At 41.4% G+C, this 19553-nt stretch overlaps 1 protein-coding gene across 14 annotated transcripts in view; it reads left to right on the plus strand.

Moving 5' to 3' along the window:
- Positions 1-1792: 1792 nt before the first annotated feature.
- The window catches only part of NR2C1 (nuclear receptor subfamily 2 group C member 1), a 54017-nt gene continuing 36256 nt past the window's right edge, over positions 1793-19553 (plus strand). For 5 of the 14 annotated variants that reach the window (XR_718621.2, XM_069773321.1, XM_069773331.1 and 2 more), the window contains exons 1-2: positions 15503-15589; positions 17090-17271. Coding sequence is in view for 4 of the 14 variants with exons in the window: in XM_069773328.1 (XP_069629429.1) it covers positions 17269-17271 (3 nt within the window). In the remaining 10 variants the exon portion in view is untranslated. Of the gene's footprint in view, positions 1948-15502; positions 15590-17089; positions 17272-19553 lie in introns of those variants that run through there. The other 9 variants (XM_069773323.1, XM_069773330.1, XM_069773336.1 and 6 more) reach the window with 5 other exon arrangements.

Raw genomic sequence — 19553 nt, forward strand, 5'->3', positions numbered from 1 at the left:
TATCTCCTGAAGACACATCCCAGCCCTGGTGAATCATGACCCTTCCGAGCTTCATCAGCCCAGGAATGAACTAGGCTCCCTGTGCCGATGTGCTGTGACGGAGCGTGATTTACAGGTCTATGAGCAGAAACTGTAGCTGCAGCAACAGCTGACTAGGATGTGTTAGCCCACAGAGAAAGCACTTCATCGATGCGATATTCTTGAACGTTTATCAGTGGAGGTGAGACAGTTCTGGAAGGTAGGATGCAGGATGAGAGGGCTGTTCTCTGTCAGCTGGTGAAAAGACATACCCATGGCAAAGAAACCATCTTCTAAAGAATTAAGGGAGTTGCATCCATGTGAAGGTCAGATGAAGGTTGTTACATGAGTAAGTCCTTTTGCAAAATCCGCTTCTGCTCTATATTAAAGTATGCCTGAATCACAAGAGTTTCTGTGGGCATAAGTATTTTAGCAGGGCCTGTAAGGGAGAGATTTTTCTGTCAGGTTAGTTATGCTGCCTCCAAGTACTTCTCTGACAGATGTTTGAAAGCAGTTTTTTGATAATTTGCAGTAACAGCATAAAGGGTTTTCCTCCTCTGCATGTTTTTGATAGGGCTGTGTCTCTCGTAATCCTGGCTGACACAGCTACATGGACGTGTCTTTGTAATACAGAACAAGTTTGAATTGGGTCACTTGCTAAGAAAAAAAATCGAAATGTTTTATTTGTTAAAGTGACATTTCTGCTCTATTGAGGATATCAGAATACTCGCCTGAAATAAGCTTTGGTGCAAATTCCTTGGTATTTGTTAAATTAAACTGCAATAAGCTCCTTCATTTAGGAAGTGGATGTGCAGCTCAGGCTAGTTTGGGAAGTGACAAGTACTGCAAATTGGGAGTGCTGTAACATTTGACACTTTCAGAAAATGCTTAGCAAGTTAATTGCTCCAATTTAAAAATTCTTCATGAGGCTCATTTGCATTTGGCTTTTGGGAATGTGTTTGATCAAAAAGCAAAGTACAATGCTTGCAAGTACTGACTGAGCTAGTGATCCTGAGCTAGGGTAGCTAGACGCCAGCGCAGCTGCGGGACTGGGGGTGGAAGAAAAGCAGTAAAGGAATCAGCGAGATAAAAGTGTGAAATGATTTTATTAACGTTAAGACATAAATTGTGTATATTCTTTGGGGGTTTTTTGGTATCTCTGCTTCCCAGATGTTGATGCTTGTGTCATCTGATTCACTAGACATTGCATAAAGTGGTCTAAAGGAATTTCAGATAATGATGACGTGCACGCAGCCCCGGTGGCCTAAATGATCGTGAAGCTCCTGCGGATCTCTCTCCACAGCTATACAATCTTTGTCGAACGGATGGAAGAGGAGGGGGGAAAAGGGACATATTTAAAGGATAAAACTCTCACTTAAAATCAAGGTCACTAAAAGAATTACCATAAGCCCATTAGCTAACGCAGCTTTGGTCCAAACGCACGTCCAGCCGCAGCCACAACAGCAGCAAGTCGTTCCTCGGGCACATCTTTTCCACAGTCCACAGAGCCCGCCTGCCCGCTGCCTGTTTTTTTTACTTTTTTTTTCCCCAAACCCTGCTCGGAGTACTGTGGACGTCTGAAACCAACTCATTTGCTGCTGCCAGCGGCTGTCACGACGAGGCGAAGCGGGCCACGGCCACGCTTCCCCACCCGTGAGGGAGCCTTCGCCTCAGGCTCCATCCAGCCCGTGAGGGAATCCTCCCCTCAGAGCCCAGCCCGCCTTTTCCCTCACACCCGGGCCCCGCCCCGCCCCCGCGCGGACCCCTCCCCGCCAGGCGGCCGGGGCGCGAGCGCAGGCGCAGTCGCCGCCGCCGCCGCCGCCGCGCCGGGGAGGGGCGGAGCGGAGCGGAGTCGCGAACTCTGACCTCCGGGAACCGGAGCCGATCGACGACAACTAAAGCCGCCGGAGAGGCCGCCGGGCCCGCCAGGTGAGCGTACTCCACCGGCCGCCGACGCGGCTCTTCGGCGGCTAGCCGTGCGTTAAAGGTGCGGGCCCGCCCGCCCGGCCTCCGCGGAGCGGAGCGCGGGGCACCGCCCGCCCCGTCCCGCTTCCCCTCAGGCCTCGGCGCGTCCCGGTGGCGGCCCCGCGCCCCCCGACCTTTCACCTACAGGAACCGCTTACGCCTCCCGCCGCCCCGTATCCGGGCGGCGCCGGCTGCCGCTTCCCGCCGGCGCTGGGCGGGCTCCGGTCCCTCCTGCTGAGGAGAGGGAGGCGGCGGGCGATACCACCCTCCATGCTGGGCTCCGGCTCCCTCCGACCCGGCCCCGCGCAGCCATTTTGTGTGGGGCGCAGCTCCGCGGCCCCGCTGGTTCGAGGCGGAGGGGCGAGCCCGGGCGCTGGCTCCTCGTTCCTTCCCCCGATCGGTGAAGCCCCCCCCCCCCCCCCACGGGGAGGGGAGAGGCGAGGGCAGCCTGCCGGGGTTGGAGGGGGTAGGACGGGCCCAGGCGCTGGGCTGCAGCCTGGTCGCCGCATGTCTGTCTGTCTTGTTTGTCTGTCTGTCTCCCGCGGCCTTAGTCCTCTCGGGGGGGGGGGGGAATGGGCCCCCCCCGCCGGCCACTTTGTGCCCGCTGACTCCATCACCCCGCCGTTCCGCTCTTCTCAAATATCTCTGGCGGCTGTCTGGGGTTTACGTGGGTGAAGGGAGTGCGTCCTGCGTAACCCCCGGTGTTGTTTTTTTTGTTGTTGGGGCAGGCGACCCTGTCGCCGTTCTTTATTTTGTCTCCCTGGGTGGGGTTTTTCTGCCAAGCTGCGGGTTCTCTCCTTTCTCGGTGCTGCGGTGTCTTGTCTTGAGGGTAAAAAAAAAAAAACCTACAAAACACGGCCCTGTACCACAGGATGAACTTAAATTTGCACGTTGTGGGGGGAAGAGAGGGAATGGCCTGTGTTGTGCAAATACACTTGCGCAACAGGAAGAGAAAAAGTCTTTTGATACTGGTTTTATGGCCAGATGAGTGTGTAGACATGATTCTTGAAAAACTGAGTTGGGCATTCTTCGTATGTGAACTCTCTGATCTGAAGCTACTGATACCAGCATCAGCAAAGTGGACTTGGGAAAGGGTGTAGTAGGGACAGCTGCATCCACACCTATCGTAGAGAAATAAGATGGCAAAAAATTCAAATAGTTTTCTGTAGGACAGCTTCCTAGTTTTGCAATCTGCATTGTTTAAGTAGAAATATAAGTATGGGGGGAGGCACAACATCACGTTACTGTGCTGGACGAGGCAGTGTTTAACCAGTGACTCTCTCTTCTACACTTGGTAAATTTTGGATGGCTTTTTCTGCGTTGTGCTTTAGCCCCAGCCAGCAATGCGTCCGCTTCCCACCCACCCAGTGGGATGGGGGAGAGAATCAGGAAAAAAACCAAACAGTAAAACTCATGGGTTGACATAAAGACAGTTTAATAGGACAGAAAGGAGGAAATAATATTATGACAATAATAATAATGAAAGGATTGGAATTTACAAAACAAGTGATGCACAATGCAAATGTTCACCACTCACTGACTGATGCCCAGTTAGTTCTGGAGCAGCGATCCACCCCCCAGGCCAACTCCCCCCCAGTTTATATACTGGGCATGATATCATATGGTATGGAATACCCCTTTGGCCAGTTTGGGTCAGCTGCCCTGGCTGTGTCCCCTCCCAACTCCTTGTGCCCCTCCAGCGTTCTCACTGGCTGGGCATGAGAAGCTGAAAAATCTTTGACTTAGTCTGAACACTACTCAGCAACAACTGAAAACATCAGTGTGTTACCAACATTCTTCTCATCCTAAATCCAAGACATAACACTGTACCAGCTACTAGAAAGAAAATGAACTCTATCCCAGCTGAAACCAGGACATGCTGTAACAGCATTTTTACCTGGAAACAATTCCATAAATATACCACCACCCCCGCATAGTCTATGGTAGCCAGTTGTGACATGAGATGTCCAACAGAGCATTTAGCCCGCAGCTTACTCCTTGCTGTACAGCTTTCCTCAGGGACACTTGTTTGAGGGAAGTCTTAAGGTCTGTGAAATGTTTGACTGCTGCTGTCTGTAGCTCTTTCTCCAGAGACATTGCAGACCCTCTCTTATCACAGGACTAAGTATTTTCATGTGATGGTGGTCAGCTGTATGCGTGGGCATGCATGGTAATGTAAGGAACATAACTGACATCAGCTGGTGAGGTGTACAGTCCTCAACTGCTTCTGCAGTTCATGCAAACTGCTCTAACTGGATCATTGGAGGCCACTTGCTAAGTCTGTTGCATTCTGCAACAACAGATCAAGATGCTTATTACAGAAAAGAGCTCATGGTAGAGAAATTAACTAGCTTTAACCTTTCCCCTCAATTCTTACTAATATTTCTGCTTTTCTTGCTGGTTGTATTTTCTTGTGAAATGTTGTCTTGAAGGGAAGAAATTTGGTGGGAGTTATGATATCTTGAAGAATAGCCATAGCCCAGGCTAGATTGCGGGGCAGGAGGGGAGATTGGGTTTTGTTTTGTTTTGTTTTGTTTTTTAAGCCTACCTTGATTTTTCTGGTCTAGTTTCTTAGCCTCTGAAGACAAAGCCCTAAGCAACGTCCGTAACTCTGAAGCTGACTTTGCTTTGGGGAAAAAGGGGTAGGACCAGATGACCTCCAGAAGTACCTTTCAACATGAATTATTTTATGATTGTATTCTGTTACTAAAGTTGAAGAGGTGGCGGGAGGGGGGAGACAGCCAGGGAACCAAAACCAAACAAAAACGCACTGATACTCTAGCATGCAGTTAAATAGTTCACATGCAAAACATATTTACAGAATGCTTAAAGCTAATGCGCTAGTCCAGTGAAAACTGGCTTTCATCTATAATGTGAAATCTAAATATTTACACTGGTGAGATTAGTTTGCTTGTTTCCTATGCTGCCACTCAATTTTTTGTTTTGATTTATTGTGTGCTCATTGTATTATGCAATTAAAGTTTGTGCAGCCAGTGAAATTGCTAGAATTTCCTTACAGTTTGTGAAGGAAAGCAGTCCCCCTAAAGGAAGTAACCTGTGTCTAATGTCTGAGTCAAAAAAAACTGGAAAAAAAAATCACCCCTTGCTTAAAGTAGGGAGCTTAACTGTCTATAAGGAATACAGCAGTGTCAAATCTTCAACTTGCACATGTTTGTTCTGCTGGCAGGCAAAGTGTGGATCTCAGCTGGCAGAGCGTATGTGTGCCTTTCCTGCTTAAGCAGTTTTAATAGTAAGCTTTGCTAACCTGTGTTATTTTGGTTGATAGAGGTCAGGGAGCTCTCATTTGAGTATCTGCTTTCCCAGACCTATGGGGGCATTAACATCCACGGTGAGGAAGCGGTAAGCAGCTGGGGTGGGTGTGGGGGCCACAGGCTCTGGCTGGCACAGCTGTCTGCATATGCTTTTTTGTCACATGCAGGCTGCAGCATGCAACCCAACAGTGACCATCAGGGAAAACTAAACAATACCTAAGTTACTTTCCGGTAAACTTTTTACATTTTTTTCCTCAGTGCTCTTTCAAGGTGCTTTTAGCACTTTAAATTTGTGCCTGTGCGTTATGGGCATAAGGTAAGCCACTGCAAAACAGAATTTAATCAGTGTGAAAATGGTGGATAAAACTGCAAAGGTACAGTTAATCAAATTCTTACTCTTGTGTGTATGCAGACCTGTCCATATTCTTACCCTTCAGTCAGCAGCTTTTGATTCCAGAGATTATTGCATTAGATAGTACTCACCAGACTCTTAAAGCAACAAAGGATTTCTCTTCTGAAGAATCAAACTCTTAATTTCCTTTTCTCTGAGACTGGAAGGTTGCTTGTGCTTTCTGAGCGAGTCCCAAGTATCTTATGATGCAGTGCTGCAGATTTTGTAAGAAAGTACGTTCCTTCCTGAAAATCATGGTCTAAGAACTGCCTTTCTGTATCAATATTTAGATTAATTATGTTGGTTTGGCCAGGCCTTCTCTGAAAGGCTGTTTAAATTTGTTTTAACTTAAATTACTTCTGTTCAACTTGATACGAAGACAGTCTGGGCTAAGCTAAATATTTGACTGCCTTTGTAGGAAGTGAAACCAGAAACTTGGAAAACGTAAACCACCAAAAACTAAAGCCAAACCCTCTGCTATTGTCATATTATCTATAATTAATGGTTGTTTCATTCCAAGTAAGTTGAGGTTGCTGTTCATAGCTTAGCAGTAACTTTGTGGTGTGAAAACTGCCCAATTTGCTTTGGTAATGTGTTGCCTTTGAAGTACTAGCAGGACAGTGTAAGCGTCAACATGACTAATGCTTTCACTTTTGACTGGCTATCTGAGTATTTTTTCCATAGTGCTTTACATACATGTTTATAGGAATTAAAAAAAAAAAATACACTCACCCTCTAACAAAATCTAATCCTGTGGAGTTGATAAAGGAAAAAAAAAAGAAAAACAGGGAAAAGGCAGGTGATGAGATTTATAAAGGGATATTTTTATCTGAAACAATGTCAACACTGATTTACTGGAAGGATGTGTATGAAACTCAGGGTTTTTTTCTGGAGGAATTTTCTGTGGGTAAGAACATGTGCAAGTTGTAAGGGAAGAGTTAGTAGTAGTACTGTTGAATAGGCTTGCAAGTCCTTTCTGTAGTGGTCCTTCATGTATAAACTACCTTGTCTGTGGCTGTAGTTCAGTGAATATTCCAAGCAGCCATCTCACACCACACCCATGTGGGCAGTTTGGTGTTATACATAAGCTGGTGTAACAATACGGCCTTTTTCCAAAAGAAATGGTCTTATTTCTGTTTCTGCCTGCTTTTCTTGTGTTACGTATAGCAATTGTTAGCTGCACGGTGAATAAATTCAGAAGATGAGCTTACCTTACAGCTATACAACCACGAGGTCAAATGCAGAGGGGTACAAAGCTGTCAGCCAGGAGTGGGGCTACCTCTTTGTGAAATGCTGTAATTATCCCACAGCGGAGGTAATGCCTCGGTGTGTTCGGAAGGAAGGGTTTGCACTCGCTATGCTGTCTTAGTGTAATCTTTGCATGCCGGGTAGGGAGAATGGACCTGGCTGAACCTAATCCAGCAAAGCCGGAGGTCTTCGGTCAGATGAGCTTCCTTGTCCGGTTCGCTGTGCAGCTTCAGCTCTGGCACAGGGAACCAGTTTGAGGTTTTTTTCCTTCTTGTACCGATGCAGGATTTTGCAAGCTTCAGGTGGAGATGCAGGCTATGGCTGACGTTACACAGGGCAGCTTGACCTGATTAAATGGCTGTCTCCTTACCTAGCTCTGGCATGTAGCCGGTGCTCGTGTGAGCGGACTCAGCTTGCAGACAGCCCCCTTGCCTTTCCCCCTCCTTCCATTCCCCCGTTTGTGGGGCTGGCGAGCTGAGTCAGCCCTGTAGCTGTTCAGGCAGGTTCTAAAGATGGCACGATAAAAGCAACAGGAGCCCAGGGCTAAAAATGAGACGACTGTTCTTTGGTGGCCCAAACTGTAAGAATGACTCTGCAGTCTGCTGAAAATTTATCCTAGCCATTTTGTTTTCTCACCTCTCCTCCCACTGTAGCACTCGCTTACATGAAAAAGCAGTGAGAGCAACGATTCTACATTAATTGTACAGGCATGCCTGCAAATGCTCCTCTTTCTCTATTGCTGTGTGCCTTTTAATTGTTCCCTTATGCTTTTACAAGCACCTCATCTTCCCTTGCTTGCCTGCAGGTTTAGCTGCTTCAGTTTCCTGTTGCTATCTGTCTCTTACATATGTACTCTCTAAATCTTGATGTCATGCAAATTTAGTAAACAGTATCTAACTGGGTGTCAAGAGTCACATAAATATTCCTTAGTTCACTGATAAAGAGAATGTTACTACTTTAAGTCTGCCAACTGTTCTACCATCTTGAGCAATATGGCTTATAGAACAATAATCCAAGAATAGCTCATTTAGCTTGCCGAGTTCATTGAGCTTTTCTTGTAGAAAGCATTGAGCAAAGTAGCATCATTTGTTTCACAAATATGTTTGGGTTCCTTGGCTTAATTTATTATCTATAAAGCATTGCAGAATACTGTTCTGAAGTATAAAGAAATCTTAGTGCTTAAAGCAAGTTACCGAACCCCAACTCTGGTACTTCTAATCATAGAGGCATTAAGTGCTTTCTCTTTTACATGTAGCTATTTATTAAACAAGTTTGACACAGGTTATGTTGAATTCTTAATTAGTACAGGATGAGTTTGAAAAAGGAAATGAGGACTAGTTTCCATTTTAAGGTACAGAGCAGCTGTAAGCCCAGTGGGGTGACCTGAGCTAAAATAGTGTATCCTTAATTCATTTTCTGAGATCATTTGAAATCATTTACTACTGCAGCAGTATGACTATAGAGAGTGATTAAGACAGTTTCTTTTAAGAGGGAATACTTCTCCAGTTAGCTTTCCATTATATTAACCTTTTGAGCTTTCCTAAAAAGTCATATTGATCTTCTATATTTGTCTTTACTGTGATATAAGAACAGAATGAAGTTTACAGTAACATCTGCAGTGGTAACTAGTTAATGTGCCTGCACCTCAAAAGTATCTAGAAAGTTCTTATGTAACTTTATTAGTTTAAATGTGCATCTGATCTTCTACAAGTGGATTTAATCTAGGAAAGACCCCTGTGTTAACACACATTCCGTACATATACATAGTCATTACCAGAATCATTATGCATTCCATACATACAGAGAGTCAAACTGGTTTGACAGTGCCAGCAGGGTAAGTTAAACTACTCAAATTTTACAAGCATAATTTTTGCACCAGTAAAACTACACTGGCCAGGGTTACGACATTTTTTTTTTTAAAGTAAACTGAAGACCTCTGGGGTGGACAGAATTTTCTCATGTTGTATCTTCACACCAGTGCAGTTTATTCTCACTCATTTAAAGGGTATTAAATCAGAATCAAGGTACCTGATAGTGGGGCAGCTATACCAACAGTGCCATATAACAGAACAAGAGACGTTACCATTTATATCAAATGGAGGGTCCACACATAAATAAATATTCTTCTTGCTACTTCTTTTAAAGTCCTTGGTCTACACTGGTATAATATTTTGAAATACTGTTGGTAGGAACTTGCTTCTAGGACAATTAAAGTTGTATAACTGTTGTCACTGGAGAAGGATGTGAGTTAAACATTGATGTCTTCTGGGTATAACTGTACTAGTGGAAGAGTGGTTAGTGTTTCTGATTACTGACCCTCAAATCTGCTGGCTGTTCTCATGGGAATGATTCCTAACCCATTTCAGTTGAAGTAAGCCAAAAACAATTTAGAAAGTAAGTCTTTCCTAAGCTATTTTGACTAAAGCATTGAGAAAACTCTGGCACATAAAAACTGAGGAAGAAGTAAAGAAGAATGGTTGAATTAGTGCAAGCTAATGAAAGATAGCCACTGACATGGTGGCTCATGGAGCACTTATCTAAAGTAGTGATGGAAAACCATTGGCAATGATGTCAGCTTCAACATCAACAAGTTTGGGCTAACACTGATGATAGTGATGTATTTAAAAATAATTCTGACTCCTCCTGCCAAGAAGGCTCACTAACTCATTTCCTAGGGGCATAAACTAACGATATTTATAGAAGATATACATACAGAAAGAGATTCTGGTTGGATTTCATTTGAGCCTGAAGATTGAAGAGAGATGTAGTAAATGCATTACTGCATTACTTGTAAGTAGTACAGAGGAAGTCTAATGCCTGTCTTTGGTCAAAATGCCTGCTTTTAGATAAGCTGCTTCTAATAAATTGGGTTGTGATATTAAGGTTTTGAAAAGAAGAGAGATGGATATATAATTCTGTCTCTCCGTGAGTTAGCTTCTTTTTCAAAGGTTTTTGAAAGATCTTCATTTCTTGTGTTTTAATTATGTGGGAAGTAATACTGTCAAGCAGTCAAGAAATAACTTTGAAAGCAAATGCAGTGATTCTACTTGTAAAGCAGGTCTAATCAGTATAAATACAGATGCTAATATTTGTGTTACTCTGTACCTAGAGCAACAGAAGAGGAGCCTTACTGTGTTGGGAGTCTTCTAAGAAAGTGATGTTTCCCTGGCCCCAGAAATTTACCACTAATGAGAGAATACACAAACGGATCATAACAGACTGAGGGAATACAAGGGTACAGAAGTAGAATATATTGGACAGTTGGAGAGGCGGTGACCGTGTTGACAGTCTGAATGTTGTCAGTTTTGACATTGTCAGCAACACATCTCCTTTAAGACAAATTGAAGGAAGGGTATGTATTTGTTTTTTAGAGTTTTAGGAGGAGCGTTTCCAATTGTTAGGGGTTTGTGTGGCACACGTTTTGATGGCAGGGGAGGGGCTGCAGGGCCGTGTCCTGTGAGAAGCTGCTAGAAGCTTCCCCGGCTCCAAGTCGGACCTGCTGCTGGCCAAGGCCAAGCCTTTTTCCCCAAGTCAAGTCTGTTTTGCCCATGACCATCACTGGTGAGTGATCCCTCTCTGTCCTTATCTCGACTCACAAGGTTTTTGTTATATTTTCTCCTCATCCCCCTGGGGGGGAGGAATGAGCAAGTGGCCTTGTGGTGCTTTGTTACCAGCTGGGCTTAAACCACGACACCAGTCTTAATGGCAGATCTGCAAAAAGTTGTAGAAGGAAGTAAGACTTAAGCAGTGAACAGTATTACTAGCTAAATGGTCATGGGACAAAGCATTTCTTATCACTTCATTTTTCAGAACCTTCATGGTAAAAGTAAAGGCAAGGATCTTAAGTCTAATGTGACAAAGGGAAACCAGTAGAGCTATTAAGCAATAATTGCTATAAGCAACAGTAGACTCACTGGTTGAAACAGTGAGTGAAAAAAATAATTTCGCAAGAGTATTCAAAGTGAGATATAAATGAGGTAAAATTTAACTGGGCAATGTTTGCAAACAACTTAGTGCTTGATGTATTGGCAGGAGTCTTGGCTCTCCTTCCCCCTGTTGGAGTAATAATATAACTGTAGTATTACAGTTCTTTTAATTGTGGGACATTATAAAGAATATACTAAAAGTATGTGCAGTTTTTTTCACGTTGTCTTCTCTGGTCTCTTAGAATTCCAGCTCTTATCCTTTCATTGGTTTAGATAACTTCAGAAAGGAAATATAAATGTGATTAGCAGTCTTTAACTAGCATCTGGATAGAGTTTGGTTTATCTTTGTTTGTCTCATTCCCTTTGAAAGGAGAACAAAGCATTCTCGAGCAAGAAACCATCAATTATTTGACTTTACTTCTTTCCTATACTGGCAATAAAAAACATTTCTCGTATGATGCCTGACACGTGCTTTGAAGGTGTGTGGCATGGTTTGGACAAGTGTGGGGAAAAGAAGCATTTCTGAAATCAGGAAGATTGACATTAGATGAGAACACCTTGAAGATTACTTCCAGTTACTGAAGTTCAAAACTCAGACTGTGGTGATAGTTACTTTAAATCTTTTTCTTTACTGGGAAATGAAGGCTTGTTCTAAAGTGTTTAAGGAATGTTTCCCAATTTCAGACAGCTCAGAGTTTAGAATATATGCATCATTTCACAGGAAACAATTCAGACTTTGGGAATGTTGGCTGGAGTAACTCAGGAAAAGAAGCTTTTAAAAACATGAACAATTTGCTAAATTTCTAAGTTTACATAATAGGAAAAAAAAAACCAGCTAAAACTTTTTTCCTGCTTAATTCTTTGCAGGGATCTCTAAAGAGTGATTAAGCATACCTGATGTGAACTCTAAGATAGATACCTTAGGTGAGCAAAAGGTGAATGACAAAACTTATTCCATCTGTCCCAAAGTTAGCTTAGAATTTGTTGATAGCCAGTTCTCCTTGACCTGTCCTGCCAGCCCCCATCTCCAGTGTCAAGATGCACAGCCTAACAGGTAGCTGCTGCTCGAAGAACCAGCCATGCTGCTTCGCACAACTGGAAGTGGAGCTCGTCTGACTCCACACTGAGCTGTGTCAGGCAGCTGGGTGGGCCGAAAACAAAGGGTACAGTTTCATGGTGCAGTTGAACTGAATTACCAGCTCCCAACCAACAAGAATGGAAAGGGAGGTTTGCTTCCTCCTCAATCTCCATTTTTTCCCTCCCTCCCCTGACTTCTAACAACATTGTCGTTGGAACTAGATGACCTTTTAAGGTCCCTTCCAACCCAAACCATTCTATGATTCTATGTTTGGTGTATTTCTGCTAGGTTTTCTGTCTTTTTAGTGAGTTGAATTGTCTTACTGTGTGGTCAGTACCACCACAGCTTGGTCAGGGTGAGCAGGACCTTCTCCCCGGGGGTGAGCTGTAATTCTGTTCAGACTGCCTTTGAAACTATGCCCTGACTTTACAAATAAGAAAGAGGTTTCTGCCAGTTCAGTTCCTTGAACTGACTCCTCACAGCATTATGTGTATGCCAATGCCAGCACTGGAAGAGATTAAATAATAAAGCAAAAATGGGGAGTGGGATAGGAATGCCTGTTTCAGCTAGCCATTTCAGCAGTTGAGCTGTGGCATGAAACGCTGCCTGAAAGTTTATCTTTTAAACATTTAAGTTGGTGAGGTTTTTTTCACCAGTGTACATGCTCTTCAGAACAAAGTCATGTGGTTTACTGGAGGTGATTTAAGCTAAGGCGTTTCAGTACAGAGTAACATTGTTACAAATAGTGGATTTGTCAATTAGTGCCCTGGTGTTTAGGGTTCACCGAGTTAAATAAAGCAATGGCATACAAAAGAACCTACTACTGAACGTCTACGCAACTTGAAATTGCAAGTGTCAAAATATAAAACATCATGTAGTTAATCTGTAAATTCTTGTCAGTAGTACTCTTTAATTTCACGTTATAAAAAATAAAGATAGAAAATATAAGGGAATAATCCTGTAAAATGTATCACTTTTTCATTGTATGTAATTGCAAGTCATACTGGTTACAAAGGATGTGTTTGCAGTGCATGAAGTTGTGCAGTGATGTGAGCCATAGCCTCACTTATGCCATGTCAGGTAAATGAGGGAGGAACCTGATTTTCATTAGCCTTTATTTTAGGCTAAAAGTGTCAAAAGACACTCGTCATTCACAGTTTTGTCTTAAAGTCCATGGAAATTCCAGCTCCTTGGGCCAAAATTAAGATTACACTCTTCGCTTTAAGAGCTGTGATAAGTAATAAAGGACCTCAGTGCAACTCCTGACATGACCGAGGTGCTGTTGAGCCAGTTGCTGAGCAGTACTCTTTACTGCATGGTGTTTTAACACAAACGGTAAAGACAAGCTTCAGAATAAGGCACTATACTCTGGTGATTCAGCAACCAGTTCCAAAGTAGCATATCCACATGTACGCTTCAAGGTTGATGATGAGATGGAGGATTAATTCAGTGGGGCGTTCCAAGCTATGCTGTCTCCGCTTATATGCGCTATTAAAGTCTGACCAGTGTTTCGGACTGGTTGCCTGCTTCTGAGACTTTGATGTTATCGGTGTTTTACCTCACTGGCAAGAGCCTGTAGTGGAACTGACTGTTAAGGAGTATTAACTTGCCAGTTACTCTTTTGTACACAAAGGAATTTCACCTGCTGAAGTGAAGCCAGCGTAAGATCCTATCCTCATAATCAGTGTAACCATAGATCAGGCCTGAGGTACATTGGTCTTAAGAAGTCACTGTGTTAAGAAAAAAAATCACTGGAGGGATATATTGGCATTTATCCATTTTAAACAGTCTTAAGTTTAGTTCTGTTTACAGGCTTGTTTCACTACAGAAGTTTAAAAATGCAATGTTGCAACAGTGTAAATGCACCAGTACATTTTATGCCTATAATAGGACAGTTTCTAACTTAACTCTGAGCTTTTAAACTTAATAATTTGTGAGTCAAAGCAATTAAAGTTTCACAGCTTCTCCATAAATGGGTTTATCAGTATTTATAACTCGAGAACTTTACACCTCTGCTTTATATCCTCAAAAACATGTAATTACAAGCCCAATACCCTCAAAAACTGAACTTGCAATTAAATAGAATAAATAAGGCTTTACCAGAAGGGTGGTGCTTCATGCCAAAAACCCCGAGTATATATATATATTTTATCGTTATTATTATTTAGTGATGGCTTTGAATGACAAAACTTTAACACAAAAATGTGAAGGCCTAATACCCCTTTCCTTTTGTTAAAGTGATAGGTTTTCTAAAAAGAATCCAGTAGGATGATTAATGTCACATCAAAAGAGGCCTCAAATTACCAGGTTCTAATGCATGCAAGAATATGCAGAAAAACTGAGTACATTCTTCCAATGCATCAATTACTGTTGTAAACACTATTTAAAAAAACTGCTTTCATAGTTCTTTCATAGCATAGCAGTTGCCAGTTGGTACTGATATTAATTATATCTAGGAAAGAACCTAGTTATTGTGTTAGTCAAAGGTTTTTTTCATAATTGTAAAGGTATACTGACAAATTCTATCTCTTCAATTATCCCATTTAAGTCTCAGAAATTGAGTTTTTAATATATATATATATATACATGCACACACACTTTATGCTATTGCAATACTTTCATTGTAATATTTTTCTAGGCAATGGATTTCTGCTTATAGGTTGTAATAACTGCATGTCAGAGGCGGCTTGCTTAATATTTTTATTGATTACCAACATGGTTTTCAGGGCTAATCTTCTAAGTTATCAAGAGCTAGTGTATACTGTATCTCTACCAGCTTCTCTTCAGAAATTTTGCATTGCTACTAGTCATACAGTTGTAGCAAGAAGAATGTTTTTATTTTAGTAGTCTGAGCTAAGGAAACAACATGTTGCTAATTCATGCAAACTATTAAAAATGTTCTTTCAATTTTACATAGCAACTCTTCATTGTGGTCTGACCATAGTAGTTGCAGATTCTTACTCAAGTGAGTATATTCCTTTTCCATTTTATGCGTGCCCTATGTGCTCGTGCTCAGATGATTTGTCTTGCTTTGACAGCTGGTTCTGCGTCCATGGGCTGAGTTTCCTTGTGCTTATTCCAGGCAGTGTGAAGAGGCAGGACAGCTTCAACCAATTCTCCAGATTCCTCTTCATCATAAGAGTTCAGTCTTGTTTGCATGCCTGAAGTACTCTGTTCACACAAGTCTAGTTCAAATGAGAAGCAGATGGCTCTTTTAGATACAGTTTCAAAATTTCACTTCTAACGGTTTATGCTTCTCTGAGAGTTAGTTTCCCTATGGCTGGGGCATCATAGTTGAACACATGTGTATTCTTTCACTGCTTTACTGCAAGGTAAAACATGTTAGTTCTGCTTTCGGTTTTTAAGCTAACTTGTTTTACTAAAGTATCTTAGCTGTGAGGGCAGTTTCGGAGAACTAACTAGCAGGTGCAAAGTAATTCCTTAAAGCACATACCTCTTGATTCTGAAGGTCAGTGGTTTTGTCTCCTACCAAGACAACACTGTAAAAGCATGCCTCTGAGCTGTGGGATGATCTAACTAGCAGCACAGAATGATTGGATGAGCAACTGAAAAGCTCTTGGTTTGGTTTGAGATTTCTGTGTCTCAGCAAGTTTGGGATGTATAGGATTCATGCTTCAAGCTCATAGCTGATGAATTCATGACTATGATCAAGAACTTATGGAGTTTCAAGGTGAGTTTCCCTCTTATTTTTTCAATTTTTATTGTTAACTACTTGTAGGTAAGATAATTTATTTTTATCCGACATGCACTGTCAGGTGTACAGTGAAGCATTCTTAAAAGCTGTCCTTAGGTGGTGATTGAGACACTCAATGATGGACATTTAAGTGTTTGTTATGCTTTTTTGAGGGTTTGTTTTTTTTTTCTGAGAGCTATGCCATTTACAAGTCATTCTCTAAAGATTATAGTTGTTGAGAAAAACCTTTTTGAAGGTGCTTTCAATTGAGAGGTAACATTCTTCAAGTCCAGAAATAGCTGGATTTGAAAGTTCTTGTGAACACAGATTTCTTTCTCTTGGTTTTGAGAATCACATTTCAAAGAAAATCTTTTTGACCAGTAGAATTCTTCTGATTGGGGAAGGATAGGAGCATCACTTGTTTAGCAAATATTAATCTAGTCAGGCTTTCAAAGTCCGATGTAAATTCATTAAGTTTTTATTTAACAATCATCACCTTTAAAGCAATTTGATTCTAAACAGTTTGGCAAAGGATTTGCTTTCCACTGCCCTTTGGGTTTTCTTTAGTTTTGCTTATTTGGGGGTCGTTCAGACTGTATTGCTATGACTGAGTACGTGCTGGAGGTTGTGGCTGAGTAACACTATTCTGTTCCAAATTCCTTCCTACTTTTTTTCTCATCTCTAGTTTAGGATTCCTGCAAAAATAATACATCATCAAGACAGGGAATCTCTTTTAGATAACCTCTTCCACTGCTCTTAAGAGTAAAACAGAGTATACTTACATTGCTCCTAACAGCAAAAATAAAGGGTGCCTATGGCCAATTCTGGATTTGAGGGAGCTGAGTGTTTTCAATACTTCATTAGCTCTGTTTGATAACACTGAATTAATAATCCTCTGAATTAATGAGGTAAAAATACACGGTGTCTCTCATAGCCATTCATTGTGCTCACGTGAGAGAGATCTTGTTACAGTCAGGTGTTCACACCAATACAGAATTCTGTCGTAACCAGTACAAACTCTTGCTGTGCTGCTGGTGAGGATTTGGCAGCATGGCAAAGAACACAAAGTCCAGCATCTCAAAGATGAGATGCTATTTAGTTTGGTGTTGGGCCTTGAGAAGGTCAGTATCTGTTAACTGGAGGACTGAAATCTAAGAGGTTGAAATGTCTGTGCTGAAGAGTGTTTCTACTAGAGAATATGAGGGTTAGCTCTAAATAAGCTTATGTGTGTGAAACGTTTCTAACTGCATTGTTTTCCTTGCATTGTTTTTAAAAGTAGCTTTGACTATTAAGGTTCTTATAATTAGAAAATAATACTCTTCCTAGAAGTAGGAGGTGAGGCAAGAAGATAGATTCCTGTCAATCTCCTAATTGTACAGAACTCAGCTTATGGACCAGAAGTCTCTGCTAGGCCACTTCACCATCATAAGTGTTGCCTGTTTTGTCCTGTGACTGTATGTTGCTTTTTTCATCTTCTGTTTCTTGTTTCTTCATCAGGTTCATCTGTAAGGTCCAAAAATAAGTGAGTGTAAGCTCCAAGGCTCATCTTGCAACAATTTATAGAGCTGTGGGAAAGTATGGGAGACCAGATGGCTTAAGATGATGTGAATTTCTGCTGCTGTGGAAGGGTGTGATCTACAGTTCCCCTCCACCACTGGTACAGCAGTAGCGTTTGCATGGTAATGTAGCAAGTGCAAGTCATTCTTTGGGCTGAGAACTAACACGGACAAAAATAAAACTTTGCTGCTGGCTGTGAAGTCACAGATGTACCAGTGCTGGCACCGGGAGAGAGGCTGGAAACTCAGGCCAAGATACAGGTTAAGGCTAGCCCTTTTGGTGACAGAATGGTTTTGAATAAGGTAGTAATGAGTCTGCAACATTAAAAAGACAAGACTTTTTTCCTTGTTAAGACACTAGACAAAGTACTCATGAAGGCTTGGAGAAATCAGATCTCTCCATCTTTCATTTACTGAGTTTGTGGCAAAAATATTAATGTGTTGATATGTTAATTTAAAGTAATTGTATGACACAGAACATTAAAGAGAATCTTTAATTCTAATTTTGCAGTGCCACAGATATGATAGGTAAGAATTTTTTTAATTCTTCATGTCTGAGTTGATTTCTGTAAAAGTTATTTTCCAGATTTTGCTTCCTGTGCAAGTTCAGTATTTGGCTGTAAGCTTTTGCTAAATGAACAATAAATTAAGCTTTTCTTTTCACTGTGCTGTATTGTTGATTTCTGTGTGCTGCTGAGTTGGTGCAACACAGCTATAGCAGTAATAATTAGTATTCAGTATTCTTGCTGGAACATGCTAATTCTGCAGGCTGAAACAGTAGGAGTTTTAGAAAAGCATAAAATAAAATTAAAGTAGCTGTAGGCTTTGTTGGTAAATACGACTAAAATTGAGAAGGTCATAATCATACTTTGCTATGGGAAAGATTATAGACCAGGCTTTTCTGATGGGAAAATGGTATTGATGTAGTCTAATTTCTTTGGGGAAAATAATGTAGAAAATGCTAGAGAGTGATTGAAGGACGGAAGATGTTACTGCTGTCTCAAAAGGCTGACATAGGGGAACATGTATTCTCCGTAAAATTGGTTTAAACTGCTCAAAATAAGCTTTCTTGTGCATAGCTCTTTAAACTGGACACTCAGTGAGGTAAAACTTTTAAAATTAGGTAGTTGTTTAGTGTGTCCTTGAAAATACCTGCACAATAGACCTATATGGAGGCAGTCAAAAGATTTTGCAAATCAAAGTGCTTTCAGAATATTGGGAATTTTTTGCAATTGCAAGCAATTGTTGTTTTGATAGCTAAGAAAATAGTTTAGTTGTAGTTGTTAGTTGTAGAATATTCAAGGTGGGAAGGGACATCAGGAAGTCTCTAGTCCCAAACCCCACTCAAAGTGGTATCAGACTAGAATTTCAGCATTTTACTTAGTTTACTCTTAATTTTTTGCAAAATATCATCATATGCAAAATATTTCTGGTACATCAAATTGTCACAAAGCAGTAAGATCCTCCTCTGAAATAACTTTTTGCAAAACGTACATCTCCCTTACCCAAAAGTGTGTCTGTCTTGCTAAACAGTTCTGTAATTTGCTTTTAAGAGGTTAAGCTTTCCTTTTTAGCTTTTTTGTTTTTTTTTAATAAAGTAATACTAATTTCTGTCACTGTGTGTGTAAACAATGCAATATCTTGTTGCTAGTAAGTATTTTATTTAAAAGAAGAAAACATCTGGTAGAATACATTGGCTGACTTGAAAGTGCTCTTTGCATAGTGATTGTGCTGCAGCTCGGGGCATGCAGAAGTAGGTTAATAGAATGCTGCAGCAAGGGCGCTGACATGTATTAGATCTTCTAAGGTGATAATGCTTTTCAACATAAGCTTCAGTCTCATATGTTTTATGCATATGCCCGTCATCTTTTGTCTTAATTTAACTAAATGCAGCATGCTGGTGGGTGACAAAGAATGGTCTGCAGTGCCCAAATATTTCCATAGTCTTCTCTTCCACACATCGATCAGGGTTTAGTATACCACTATGCACACTTGCAAGGCCTGCAATTCTTGCCCTAGTCAAAACAGATCTCTCTTTCCAATTATAAGAGCAAAATGAGCTTTTTATTTTCATAGTTGATTGGGAAAGTTTAGAGATCACTGGGGTGGGAGATAGTTCCTAGGATTTCTAGCAAAGTTAGAGAGTGAGAACCAACTAGCTATATATACAGTTTTTCTACATATGTAACTGCTGTCATTAGCATTCTGACTTTTTGTATGCTTACGCAGCACCATTCCTGCTTAATAAATAAATAAATCTTTTATACTGTGTAAAAAATCCTTTGTACTGACACCATTTATTCTTATGTTAATACAGGAATATGTGGGTTGGTATTAAACATCTTTATAACTTTGTCTGCAATGAGGAGGCTGTATAACCTGGGTACATTGTGTATTTGAAACAA

This window comes from Haliaeetus albicilla, chromosome 28 (assembly GCF_947461875.1).
Source record: "Haliaeetus albicilla chromosome 28, bHalAlb1.1, whole genome shotgun sequence".
NCBI lineage: Eukaryota > Metazoa > Chordata > Aves > Accipitriformes > Accipitridae > Haliaeetus > Haliaeetus albicilla.